General features: G+C 43.3%; 1 protein-coding gene across 1 annotated transcript; it reads left to right on the top strand.

Annotated features, from left to right (window-relative positions):
- c1ql2 (complement component 1, q subcomponent-like 2) lies at positions 1-2,620 on the top strand. Its single transcript, XM_061810578.1, has 2 exons — positions 1-840; positions 1,197-2,620. Exons 1-2 carry the CDS (start codon positions 250-252, stop codon positions 1,374-1,376), a joined length of 771 nt encoding a protein of 256 aa, XP_061666562.1. The 5' UTR covers positions 1-249; the 3' UTR covers positions 1,377-2,620.
- The last annotated feature ends 11,041 nt before the right edge of the window (positions 2,621-13,661 follow it).

Raw genomic sequence — 13,661 nt, 5'->3', positions numbered from 1 at the left:
GCTGTGCTGCGCGCATCTGTCGCGCGTAAAATCTCCACCCTGACGGATCCAAAGCCGCTCTCTCTGTCGCTGGATCGAGTCATGCGCCCTCGACTAACTTCAATCTTTTGATTTTGTCTTTGGAAAAGTCTTTCATCCTCTTTCACCATTCCCCCCCATCGAGGCTCCGCTGACTTCTTGTCGTCTCTTGGTCTCCGACCCGCGCGGAGGAAGAAGAGGTCACTGTTGGTTGCAGTCACCGTTGTCGTGATGGTTCTGCTGGCTCTGGCCATCGCTGTGCTGCTTCTCTTCCTGCGCCCCTCGGAGACCTCCGCGCACTACTACGAGATGATGGGCACCTGTCGAATGGTATGCGACCCGTACAGCACCAAACCTGGAGGAGTTGAGGAGACCCAGACCGTCAACGGCATCGCACCACTACCACCGATGGGACAAGGCAGCCGCGGGGAACCGGGGAGACCGGGAAAACCGGGACTCAGGGGTCCCCCGGGAGAGCCAGGACCCCCGGGCCCCAGGGGTCCGCCAGGGGAGCGAGGCGGCAGCAAACTCGCCTTCCCGCCTTTGAGCGCAGCAGCCGGGGGAGAGCACGGCGAAGCAGATCGTGCGAACTCTACAAACAACGGCAACCGGGTCGCTTTTTATGTCGGCCTGAAGAACCCCCACGAAGGGTACGAGGTGCTCAAGTTTGACGACGTGATTACAAACTTGGGGCACCACTACGATCCCACCACCGGGAAATTCACTTGCCATGTGTCCGGGATCTACTACTTCACTTATCATGTGCTGATGCGGGGAGGAGATGGAACCAGCATGTGGGCCGACCTGTGTAAAAACGGACAGGTGAGTAGTAAAAAAAACAAAACAAACAAAACTACTGCAAATGCCATTCCACTCAACCAAAGTGCGCACTTTACGCACGAAAAGAACCAGCAGCTACAGGCGTCAGCAAAATAATGTCCTAAAAATTAAATGACGCAGGCATGGGAGTTGTAGTTTGGGTCACAGGTAGTACGGGTGCACGCTCGTTTGCCACTGACGCATCAAGTGCTACCCGGCAATAATGTGGATTAGGGTGGGAGAAGGCAGATAGGTCGCTCTCCAGATCTTCTTTACACCAATTTTTCAATTGTCCATTACTAGCACAACGGCTTTGTAAAAATATGTTCCACTTTCAAATACTGTCCCCTTATTCTCAGGTCCGTGCCAGCGCCATAGCTCAGGATGCAGACCAAAACTACGACTACGCCAGCAACAGTGCCGTGTTGCACTTGGACTCCGGCGACGAGGTCTATGTGAAACTGGACGGTGGCAAAGCTCACGGTGGCAACAATAACAAGTACAGCACCTTCTCTGGCTTCATCTTATACCCCGACTAGGTCAAATTGTCAATAGGTGTTATTTTTCATGGAAGTACATGGTTATAATGTGTTTCTGTGTCCCTCAAAACACAAGCTGCTTATGTTCATGTCAAGTGATGGAGAGCTTCCTCAATGCAGAGGCTAATATGATATTCTGCTTAAAGGCTCTGAAAGTTTAACGGTGCGTGATATTACTGGAAAGTCCAACATCAGTCGGATAAGCTTGTTCAATCTCGTGGCCATATGTAGCTACATTTCAAACATCAGTCTTACACAATGACACGAAACAAGACATCTAAATGCATCTATTTATTTGAAGCACCATGAATAAATTCCTCACCTATGGACCACAGGTCTTTTTCAGTGCAATCCAGTGACACGTAGCACATGGACAGGTGCAAAAACAGACACATATTCCTGAAGGATATAAAAATACAGTACATATAAAATATTACTGTCTCTTCAGCTTTCATCTTCTGTTACAATGATTTAGCACTACTTCTCATTGTGTTCTATATAGTTGCAGCCATAATAGTGTTTCTTTTATTGGCAGGCCATAAGTACGAACGTAAAGCTTATATCATGAGGTAAAAATATTCATGGTGTGTGTGTTCTTTTGTATTTGTTTGTTTGTTTATTCCAAACACAAGTACAGCATCAATATCCAAATTGGAACTAACACTTAACAAAGGCACACGCACACACACACACACACACACACACACACACACGCACGCACACACACGTCCATCCTTTTCCAATCATCCACATTGCCAAAGGGGAGCTGGACCCATCTGATCGTACACAACAGGGTCAGCAAAGGACATGAGTGGAGTAACAAAAACACTCAGTGTTTTATTGGGGGATTGTTTCTATGTTTTTCTGTCTTTTAGTAAGCAAAATAGTTACGCTCTGTTTGATGAAATACACAATAAAGCAACCATTCATATATATTTTGTTTTCATATCAATGAATATTGTCTCACAAAAAAACTGTCCCGTTTTAAGCTATTTTCCCTTAGCCAAGAACAAAACCAAGAGGCCCTATATGAATTTGCTGTGTGTGTAACAATAAATATTTATGTGTATATACAGTATATTTTAGCCCACTTTTTGTATCATCAGTTTCATGTTCGTTTTTAAAGCCTTGTACATTTATTTGGACAAATGTAAAAAAAAATCTGAGTTTTATTTAAAAGTTATCTAGCCATTTTTTTTTCATGATTTTGTTGATAATAACCAAAATCACTGGGAATACAATTAAACCTGACCACTTCAAATACATAAAGTATTATGACATCAGCTGCATTTTCTGTTCATTTTGTTCTGCAAATAATATACTTTTACCATTCCCATGCATTAAAATGAACAAGAAAATGAAAGAAGGCCTGTCCCAACATTTTTTCCCTGATTATATAATATGATGTATGACATAACATGAATGAAACCTATACATTGAATATGCTCACCTTTTTAAGACATCATTTGTAAAACAAAAGAGGTCGTAGACCAGGGCGGGCAATTTCAGTTTTGTCGCAGACCATATTGTTGCCATGGTTTCCCTGACTTGTAACTGTGAAACCATATAAAGTTTTCATCACCTCACTATAGTTTCATTTGTACAAAACAAATCGATGGATCACTGAAGTTTGTACAACAACTGCAGTTATCATTATAAGGGGTTTGGTAACAAATTAATACACATGTATATATAAACTTGCAATGTCTCAACATTATTATGATGATAAACAATTTTGGTACAGATTCAACAAGAATCATGGAAGATGATACAAATGATGTGCTTTGCTGGCCACATAAAATGATGTGGGTGTGCCTTGAGTTTGACCTTCCTGTTGAAATGTTGAGAGTTGACATTATATTTCTACAAGTGTTTTTAATCACGGTCTCCTACCAAAGGGCTCCACCAGTGACCTGAACCGGACGCCAGTGCTCCATCCGGTTTTTCTGAATGAGAAAGTTAGTCGCTCATTGACCCAACTGATCAGCATTCATGATGCAGGTTTACGTAAAAGCTGCAAACCAAGGTCCATGAAACCTGGTACAAACAAAGTGCATGTAAACCCAATGGAATTTAGGTGAGGATCCCGATAAAGGTGCGTCTTATACAGTGTATTCATTTTTCTCTGTGTCTACAGAATTTCTCCCTCAAACACTAATAATGCACTGGATAATTTGGTGATTTATATTGTTGAGGAATGTATTTTTATAATCTTACCACTATAGGAACAATCAAGCCATTCTCCTAACCCTATAATTAGATATGTTATGGTCTTATCAACTTTGCAACGACAATGTCCGTGAACCAGTAAGTTGCCATCAAATATATGTATTAAAAAAAAAGAAAAAGTCCACAAATTATACATATACAGTAATGATCTTTAACTTGGTACCTATTCAAATTAAAATTGTCTAGGTAAGGCAGCACAGCGTTGACCTCACTGTTCTGAGTGGTTCAATTTTCAGCACTGTCTGTGTGGAGTTTGCATGTTCTCCCCATGCCTGCGTGGGTTTTCTCAGGGCACTCCAGTTTTCTCCAAGATCCCCAAAACATGCATTAATTGGAGACTCTAAATTACCCTATGTGTGACTGTGAGTGCGACTGTTGTCTGTCTCTATGAGCCCTGTGATTAGCTGGCAACCAGTTCAGGGTGTACCCCGCCTCCTGCCCAGTAACAGCTGGGATAGGTTCCAGAACTTCCGCGACCGATGTGACGATAAGCGGCTCAGAAAGGGATGGATTGATGGATGGATGATCTCGGCAAAGGTCTACTTTTACTGAGTGTCATTCTCATGGCAGTAAGGTCTACAGGCAATATTCTCAGCATGCTTTTTGGATCCACATCACAGGTTTGTATTTTTCCAGGCTGCTTTGTTTGTGTTTTGCTTTGCAGCGTAGCCTGAAGACTTTAACAAGACAATGCACAGTGCATTCTGCACCACTACTCACATGTTCCAAGTTTCCTGACTGTCCTTTGCTCCACAATAGCCAGTGGGTGTTTTGAGTCAGCAAACCTATATTATTTTTAAAGGTTGTACTGAGAACGAAACATAAATTTTGCAGTGAAACCAGTCCTTTTGTTCCCCAAATACAACAAATTAATTGTCAAATCTACTTTCACGATTATTAGATAATTTTAAAGCATTATGGAAATTTAAAAGGAATCTAAAAAACACTTGAAGAGTTTGTTTTCAAAACGAGACATAGGCATTTTTTTCAGATTTACGAAACTCGCGCCAAAATTATCCATTCGGAGCTAGATAATTTTGGTGCGAGTTTCGTAAATCTGAAAAAAATGCCTATGTCTCGTTTTGAAAACAAACTTCACTTTCATCAGACTTTTATTTCTGCATGAGCAGCTACTGAAGGGAACTTGGTGTACCGCATTCTGTGATGGTTCATGCAAACTCAGTGATTGGCAATAAAGAACAAAGACAAAGCTCATTGCTCCTGCACAAGAAACCATTTATTCTCAGGTTTCAAACTGGTTGAAAGCTGGAGCCTGCCACCTCCTGTGCTTCATCTTTCATTTGCTTGTATTAAGACCTCGAGTACTGTGCCAGACTCATTACAATGATGGCTGTTTTGTGTGCATTTGATCTTATTTTCCCACCTCCATCTTCTTCTTCAAACTATCCCATTGGGAGCACACACAAAACACCTGTTTAGACACCACGCTTGTCGTCAATATAAATGGAAATCATGGAAAACAAATATTAGCATGTCTGCTTTTGTAAATGTCAATTAAGACTGGCCAAGATCGCTGCACTCTCCAACACGAAAATTTATTCTAGAAGGATATGCAAATCCGTTATTGAGAGGAAGCAGCACTACTGTCTAAACAAAAGCAACTATCAACTATTTCATCAGTATCTTGCTGTTATCTACAAAGAAGGTACTAATTGCCTTATTTTTGAGTTCCTGTAGGTGCACGGTTCACATCTGTGCTGTTGTAGATTCTGTAAATGTGACAGTGATTTGGAATTCTGTTAGCCCAAAACTATTTTTTTGCCCCAAATAATGGTCAGGGACATTTAGTTAGTCAATTGCAGAGACAAAAATGTGTCTATTTTAAGTAAAGCTTTGGTCCGAGAGGAGGCCTTTATTTGTACAAATGATAATGTAAATGTAAGTTGATTTGTTGAAATTCCGACATGACCTCAATTTTGCATAAAGGCTGCTGTCTGATGGAATATTGTCATAATGTTAAATGTATTCAATCATTACAATCTCAGTAAATATTTCATAATTTCATTTAGTGTCTTTTAATTTTTGAGAAGTACACATGACCACACTGAACATTTGAGTGATGGTGAGCAGTAACCTTTTGAACTGTTCAAAGAGAAGACCGTACAGGCTCTTGGAGGAACTGCTCATTTGGGATGAAAAATGGAGTTTCCCACACCGACGGAGCCATCACTTGCAGTGTATGTCACCGGCTGCCAGACAGATGTCCTCATAAGAGCCAGATCGAAATGTATCAGCGACACAGGGGAAAGGTTGTACAGGACACCTTAGGCAATCCAAAATGAAACAGTTATGAGTGCCAAAAGTTGCTCTATTTGCACCTGTAGGGGGCATTGGCAGTGTGCTGTTTCACTCAGTTCACAGAGATCAACAGATTGAGGTGATTAGTCCAGAGTGTACCACTCACCCAAAGTCAGGAGGATTTTTCTCCTACTCCCCTATAATTCTGAACAGGATTAGTGGATGAAGAATAATGAACCCACTTTACAACTGTTTTAGCTTCTAGAACTTGTGCTCCTATTTTAGGTTGAATTGTGATTCAGCCAAGCAGTGACTTACTCACTCTGTCAGTCCGTACGTAAGAAATCACATCTCAGTCTGAGCTTAATCGGCTAAACAAGGAGGAGAACACGCAACTGAGGGACATCGCCCATTAGACCATGGGCTCATCAAATGGACTACAGGCCACTGTAGTCTGTGGAGTTTCTGTATATGTTGTGACCACCTCCTGGAGTTTTGCGCTATTCCCACATAAAGGTCATTTCAGCTTTTAAATCTTAAGCAGTATTTTGATGTCCTTCTAATCAACATGCAGTAGATTTAGTTTGATGCTTCCACCAATTATTGTTGAGAAATAAGCAAGTACTGATTTAGTTTCAGTCTAAACACTTTTCCTTTGATGGGAATGTTGTTCTCACCAATATGAGCACCACATCGGCACATAAGTGGGTTGCTAAAGAGTGCTAGGATACTGTTTTTAATAGTGTTCATATTTCTAACTAGATTCATATTTATTGATATGAAGTTACATCAGCCACATAACCTGGATGCTAATGCTAATGTGAAGATCTACAGCTTTAAGCAAGTAGCTTCACTAAGGGGTAATATTCGCAGCTAACTAGTAAAATGGCTGACTGAGATGACAGTCCCTTCATTTATTGAATCAGCCACAATGTGCATGTTTTTTAGATATTCCTAAATCCCTGCCAAGGATTACAAATTGTGTTTCGCAGGTTGGCATCACATTCCTTATTGGTATTTTCAGTGAAATACTCAAACCTTTGGGTTCTGTTGCTAATCCTAGTTTGCCGCACTACCACAATGCACCACCACATTACCCTTACTATCCAAGAGCCTCCTCACGTAAGGGAAACAAGAGAAGGATTAATAGGAGGCTAACTGAGCCAGGTTAGAGAGAAAGACATCCATCCATCCATCCATCCAACCATTTTCCACACTGCTTATCCTCACAAGCATTGCGGGCATGCTGGAGCCTATAACATGTGACTCTGGGTGAGAGGTGGCATACAGCCTGAACCAAACCCAAACCATCACAGATGCTGGTGTTTGAACTTTGCATCCGTAACAGTCCAAATGGTGGTTTTATTCTTTGGCCTGAAGGCCACAACGTCCACAATTTCAAAACCAATTTTAAATGAAATGTTGACTTGTCGGAATTGGGTTTGTATGACACAAGATTATCCCACCGCAGGAGAACTTTATCTGTATTTATACTTTTACAAATGAATCATTAATTGTTCAGATATCTTCCTTCTATACCCACCTCCAATTACTCTTTTTGTCAGCTCATGACACATGGTCTGTCATGCCTGAATATTAGGGAGAAAAGGTTATAGATATAAGTCTTCACAGTAGCAGGCAACGTTTTTTTTTTTACAACAGAGCCAATGAGAACTGTGTCTTAAATATCTCCTCTGGCTGGCAGAGGCTGACAGGATGGGGATGCCTGATGAGAGAGTCACGGTCCTGGGAGAGTTGACTGAAAGGTTAGGGTCGCCCTAGGCAGCAACGCTGATGACGACGGGCACGCACACCCCCACCCACACACACACACACACACACATGCACAACCACACACACAGTTAATCCTACTTGCTCAAAATAACAGTGCTTACAAACCTCAATGATTCAAAGGTGCAATCATCATAAAGGTTAAATCATCAATAATAATAATAATGGATGTGCGCATGGAGGCGGGAGCTTACGGCTCTCCTTATCAGTGCTTTTACTTGTATTTTGTCTTCATTTTTCCTCGCACTTTGCTCATGCACACTTTGGTGCTACACTGCTACACATGCCAGGAACTTTTGCAGCTTGGATACTAATACAAAATAACAGTTTCAAGCGACTTTCAGTACCAACATAACATTCCAGATCAGCTACAGGGAAAGGAAGCAAAAGCGGGGTGGTTGGTCCAGCTTCCTCCTAAGACTAAAGAACAATCCACACAGGCCATCTCATCCAAGAGTGTACCTATCCAACCCCAGATCCATCTCCAACAAAATGGACGATGTGTAATTACAACTTGCGGGAAATCGCTATGTTCATGACTGCTGCGTCCTCATTGTAACAGAGACCTGGCTTCACCTGAAAATTCCCGATGCTAGTGTGCAGCTGTCAGGCCACCCTCTGCATGGCTGGGTTCGGACTGAGTCCTTTGATAAAAGTAGGGGGGGGGGGGGTCTATCTCTGTTTGTGCATGATGACTGGTGCAACAAAAGCATGCTTGAGAGATATTGTTCAGTCGACATTGAGTACATGTCCGTTAAATGCGGGCCCTTTTACACCCCAAGGGAGAAAATTGTAGCCATCGTCACAGCTGTTTACAGTCCACCAGATGCTAATGCTAAAGCTGTGCTCTTTTTATTGCTGAACGTCATTAGTGAACAGCAACAGGCACACTCCAACGGCCCTCACATTATAGTCGTGGACTTTAACAAGACCAATCTAAAGACTGTACTCCCAAAGGTCCACCAGCATGTCAAATGTCCCGAAGGTCCACCTGCATGTCATATGTTCAACAAGAGCTGGAAACACTTTAGACCATGTGTACTCTAACATCAATAACCAGAACCAGAACCACACCCTCCCCCCTCATTGGGGAGTCTGACCACATCTCCCTGCTGGTCATCCCTTTGCACACACCCCTCAGACTCAGATCCAGGCCCACCACAAAGACTGTAACAACCTTTCCAGAGACTGCACTCACCGAACTTCAGGACTGATATCAGCAAACAGACTGGGATCTATTTGAACACCAGTGTGTTGGCAAAATCTTTTTCTAACACCATGAGCAAGGAGAAAATCTTGTCTTTGTGGATTTTATTACAAAAGAGGGAAAATCTTCGAAAAGAGAGGAAAGTGTACGAGTCGTGTAAGTTGTCACCCCTTAAACTAAAGATCAGACTAAAAGTCCTTTGGTTATATGAAAGCAAGCGAGACAGACAGAGAAAAAAACTACAAAACAAGACAATTATCCATGTCCAGTTGTAGCCATGGAGCCAGTGAAAACATCATATGAGGAACAGGCTCATCAGGAGAACAGGAACTCACAACAGGATAAAACCTGTTAAAGTTGAGGGTAGAACTAGTCGAACTAATATTCGATATATATGCAAAATGTAAATCTGCCAACACACTAGGACGTTGACATATACATAGGGTCTGTACTCGACTACATGAAGTACTGTATGGAAACTGTGTGCATGAAAAAAAGCATTTTTCCTAACCAGAAACCCTGGATGACCAGCCAGGTCCGCTCACTCTTCAGGGCCTGTGAAACTGCCTGAAGGTCAGGTGACAGACTTCTTTATAGCATGGCTTGAGCTGAACTGAAAAAGACATTAAAAATGCCAGGTGGACTACAGGAGGATGATAGCATCCCACCTCACCACCAATAGACTACAGAAGGTGTGGCAGGGTTTAGAAAACCTCACAAACTTCAGAGGGTGTGACATGACACCAGGAGACACAAATGAATCATTGGAAGAAGAGCTCTACCGCTTCTTTACTTACTTTGAATCATCCCAGCAACACTCAGCTGCTCCAGCGTTCGCTTTAGCCCTACCAAATTCCAATAACTCCCCACTGACTGCACAGGAACATGATGTGAGGCATGTGGTCTGGCCATGAATCCCAAAGGCTGCTGGCCTAGACGGAGTACTAGGCAACGTGCTCAGAGCATGTGCCCATCAGCTGTCCAGCCTCTTCTGCATGATCTTCAACCTCTTATTGGCCCAAGCAGTTATCTCTAACGATTTGAAATCCTCGACCATCACACCTATCCCCAAAACAAAAGCCTGAACCAGCCTTAATGACTACCATCCAGTTGGCCTCACACATGTCATCATGAAGTTTTTTGAGAGGTTTATTCTCGATCACATCAAGGACTGTCTCCAGAGCAACTTTGACTCCCAACAGTTCACATACTAAGAAGATAGATCAACAAAGGACCCTATCGCTGTAGCTCTGCATGCTGTGTTGAACCACCTGAGACAATCGCAGATTTATGCTAGGATTCTCTTTTTGGAATATAGCTCAGCCTTTAACACAATCCTACCGGACATGTTGTTAACTAAACAAGACATCCTGGGCCTTCCTCTTCTTAGATTCACTTGAATCAAGGACTGTTTGACCAACAGACCTGAGATTGTGATTATCAGGGAAGAGAACTGAACCGGGTCTGCTCTTCATCAATGGGGAGTGTGTGGAGAGAGTCTGCACATTCAGGTTCCTGGGTGTCCTCATCTCTGCGGACCTCTCCTGGACAGACAACATCTCAGTGGCCACCAAGAAGGTTCAACAGCATCTTCACTTACTGAGAGTCCTAGGGGAAAAACAACCTGGACGCAAAGTTACGGCTGGCCTTCTACCAGTCTTCCATTGAGAGCCTACTGACGTATTGTGTCTCCATCCGTTATGGGAGCTGCATTGAGGCAGACAGAGCAAAGCTTCAGAGAACAATTAAACCAGCACAAGCGTTGGGTGCCCTCTCCCCTCCATTTATTCCTCTTGGTGCCACAGCAGAGCCCTGAATATTATTGAGAACTCTACACACCCCAGTTTTCAACTGTTTAAGATCTGCCATCTGTTAGGTGATGCAGATGCGCAAAAGCCAGGACCAATAGACTGAGGAACATTTTTTTTTCAGACAGTCATCACCATCCTGAACTCTCATTTTCCCTTTTACACATCTATTTTATATGTCCATCCATCCATCCATTTTCTCAGGCGCTTATCCTAAAGAGGATCGTGGTAGTACTGGAGCCTATCCCAGCTGTCATCGGGCAGGAGGCGGGGGACAACCTGAACCAGTTGCCAGTCAATCGCAGGCCACATAGAGACAGACAATAATCACACTAACAATCACACACAAGGGCAATTTAGAGTCACCCATGAATGCATGTCTTTGGAAAGTAGGAGGAAACCGGAGTGCCTGGAGAAAACCCACACAAGCATGGGGAGAACATGCTTAAATCCACACAGGCGGGGCTGGGATTTGAACCCTGGTCCTCAGAAATTTACAGCTGCACCACCATCCCGCCCAATTTATGTGTTTTTATTTATTTTTGTGTATTTATTTTTACCTTGCACTTTTGTATACACTGAAGCAGGAATAACTCTTCTTTCTCATTGTATGATCTATAATTACACTAAATGTCATTCTATTCTATTCTACAAAGACGTTATGGGGTCAGTTAAAATTCATATTTCCATTGTTTATCTGTTACAGTATGTAATACATTCACGTAACTTCTAGCAAGTTTTCAACCATAGTTTCGCAACAAAAGAGGTTTTTATGACACATATTAAATCATGCCCCTCCTCCCAAACATATCTGAATGACATGATATTGAGGTGTGGTTACTCGATCCACTGCAAGGGCTGCCGGAAGTGACGTTGCAAATGCCAAACCCAGAGCACTACACAGTACATACAATGGCAAGCATTGTGTTGGAATATGTGGAGGAGGAGGATTTCTCCGGACAGGAGCACCTAACTGAACGTGGCATTGTCAAAGTGTACGTTTGATCCAATCAGACAGTAACGGCGACTAGCAGCTAAGTCGCAGCTGTACAGCACAAAATGAGAGCAGCCACTGGCACAATGTGACGGTGTGTCAATATCATGTATTTTTATCCACTAGCGGCTTGAAATTATGCCACCCCAGGGGTGCCAATATTTTTCAGCACAATTGTACATATTATATATTCATCTTTCAAATGTGACATGGCAGAAGCACAAGCACAACATAGTTTGTAGCATCTGACAAATCTACAAGGACGGGAACAACAGCATGGAAGAATAGTACAGAATGCCGAACGGACATGCTCGTATCGCCAGAAAGAGACAGCGACCAGATAGTGTAGGATGCAATAAGCAGAAGGGGCATTCTGCATCATATTTATGGATTTAACTGCTGTATCAACTGCTGTAGTATCACTTCAAAATGGAAGATCTGGTTTGTAGGGGTGTTCTACAGTTATCAAGAACATTAAAAATCTTTGTTCTCTGACTTTTAAAAGAACACTGCTGAGGCAAATGGGAACATGGTTATTTCCTGTGTTGGGTAGTTTAGTTGGTTCAGGAGATGGAAAAATTCTAAGGAGGATATTTACATGACCTGGAACTTTGCTTACAGGGATTAGTAAAAATTAGTCTTTTTTTCTCCACCTCGGATGACGACCGGTTTATAGCTGTCCCCCGTGTCTTCAACCACCGTTCAATGGAGCCAACGTAGCCCATCTTGGAAGGCTTGTTTGTGGAACACTGTGTCGGTGGGGATGTCTTCGTTCATGTCTTGACTGTATTTGCAGATGTCATGGAGAAGTCGGCGCGGTTGAGATGGTTCGTTTGAGACCTGATGGCACAGGTGCACGGGTAGTTGGCAGCATAGCAGATACTGCTGGGCGAGTAATTCGTTGTGTTGCTTCACCGGTAGGATTTTGGTCTCACAATGCAGGTGGTCCTCATTAGCCATGGCCAGGCAGCCGGTGGTGACTCGGAGGGCAGCGGTCTGCCGAGTCTGGAGCTTTTTCCAGTGCGATGGCTTGAGCAAGGGAGACCACACTCGAGCACCATAGTTGAGGATGGACTTTCCAATGACTTTGTACATCACGGTGAGGGTCTTGGCATTTGGGCGCCAGTTTGAGCCGGAGATACCTTTGAGTACGTTAGTTCGTTGGTTGACATCGTTGGCCATGTACTCAGCATGAGGACCGACGGTGAACATGGTGTCCAGAACAACACCCAGGATTTTTGGGTGGTTGACAGTTGGTATCGGCAGCTTATTGATTTTGATTGGTAGGTTCGTCCGAAATTCACCCGAGAACGTGGTGAACAGAGTGGCAGTATTTTTTTCGACTGACAGACGGAGTTCACGTTCAACCAGCAACTGAGGTAGAGTGTCAAGGTAGTGGTTCAGACACTAGCAGGCAGCACTGATGTTGCTGTTGGACTCGTATATCAAGATGTGATCATCTCATCAAATGGTCTATCAGCCGTATTATATCAAGGACACACGTGTTTTTCAAGGGTTTGTGTAATCGGCATCATGCTTTTGACCACTGTCAAGAAAAAGGAGATATTGTAGTCACTGACTTTCAGAGGCCAAGCCACCTCTGCTACTGGTCTATAACTGTGGCCAGGACGGTGAGGTTGAACAGACCTAAAAATCGGTGTGCACCTTGACAACAAGTTGGAGTGGTCCGATAACTCGGATGCACTTTACACGAAGGGCCAGAGCAGGATTTTCTCTATGATTAGCCTCGGGTCCTTTGATGTGACGTGAAATGCTGCTCATGTTCTTCTGGTCACTGGTGCTCAGCACATTGTTCTAAGCTGTGGTCTGCTTGGGTGGCAACATCACAGAAAGGGACACTGGACAAGCTGGTCAAGAAGGGCGGCTGGAGAGGAATCTGGATTTGAGACCGTGGTGGTAAGACAAATGCAGGACAAGTGATGGGCCGTCATGGAGAATGCCACGCCAAATGCCTTTGTCCCAACAGCAATTAGACT

The sequence above is a fragment of the Syngnathoides biaculeatus genome, chromosome 2 (assembly GCF_019802595.1).
Source record: "Syngnathoides biaculeatus isolate LvHL_M chromosome 2, ASM1980259v1, whole genome shotgun sequence".
NCBI lineage: Eukaryota > Metazoa > Chordata > Actinopteri > Syngnathiformes > Syngnathidae > Syngnathoides > Syngnathoides biaculeatus.
The sequence above is the reverse complement of the archived record's forward strand: the minus strand, read 5'-3'. Positions and strand labels throughout refer to the sequence as shown.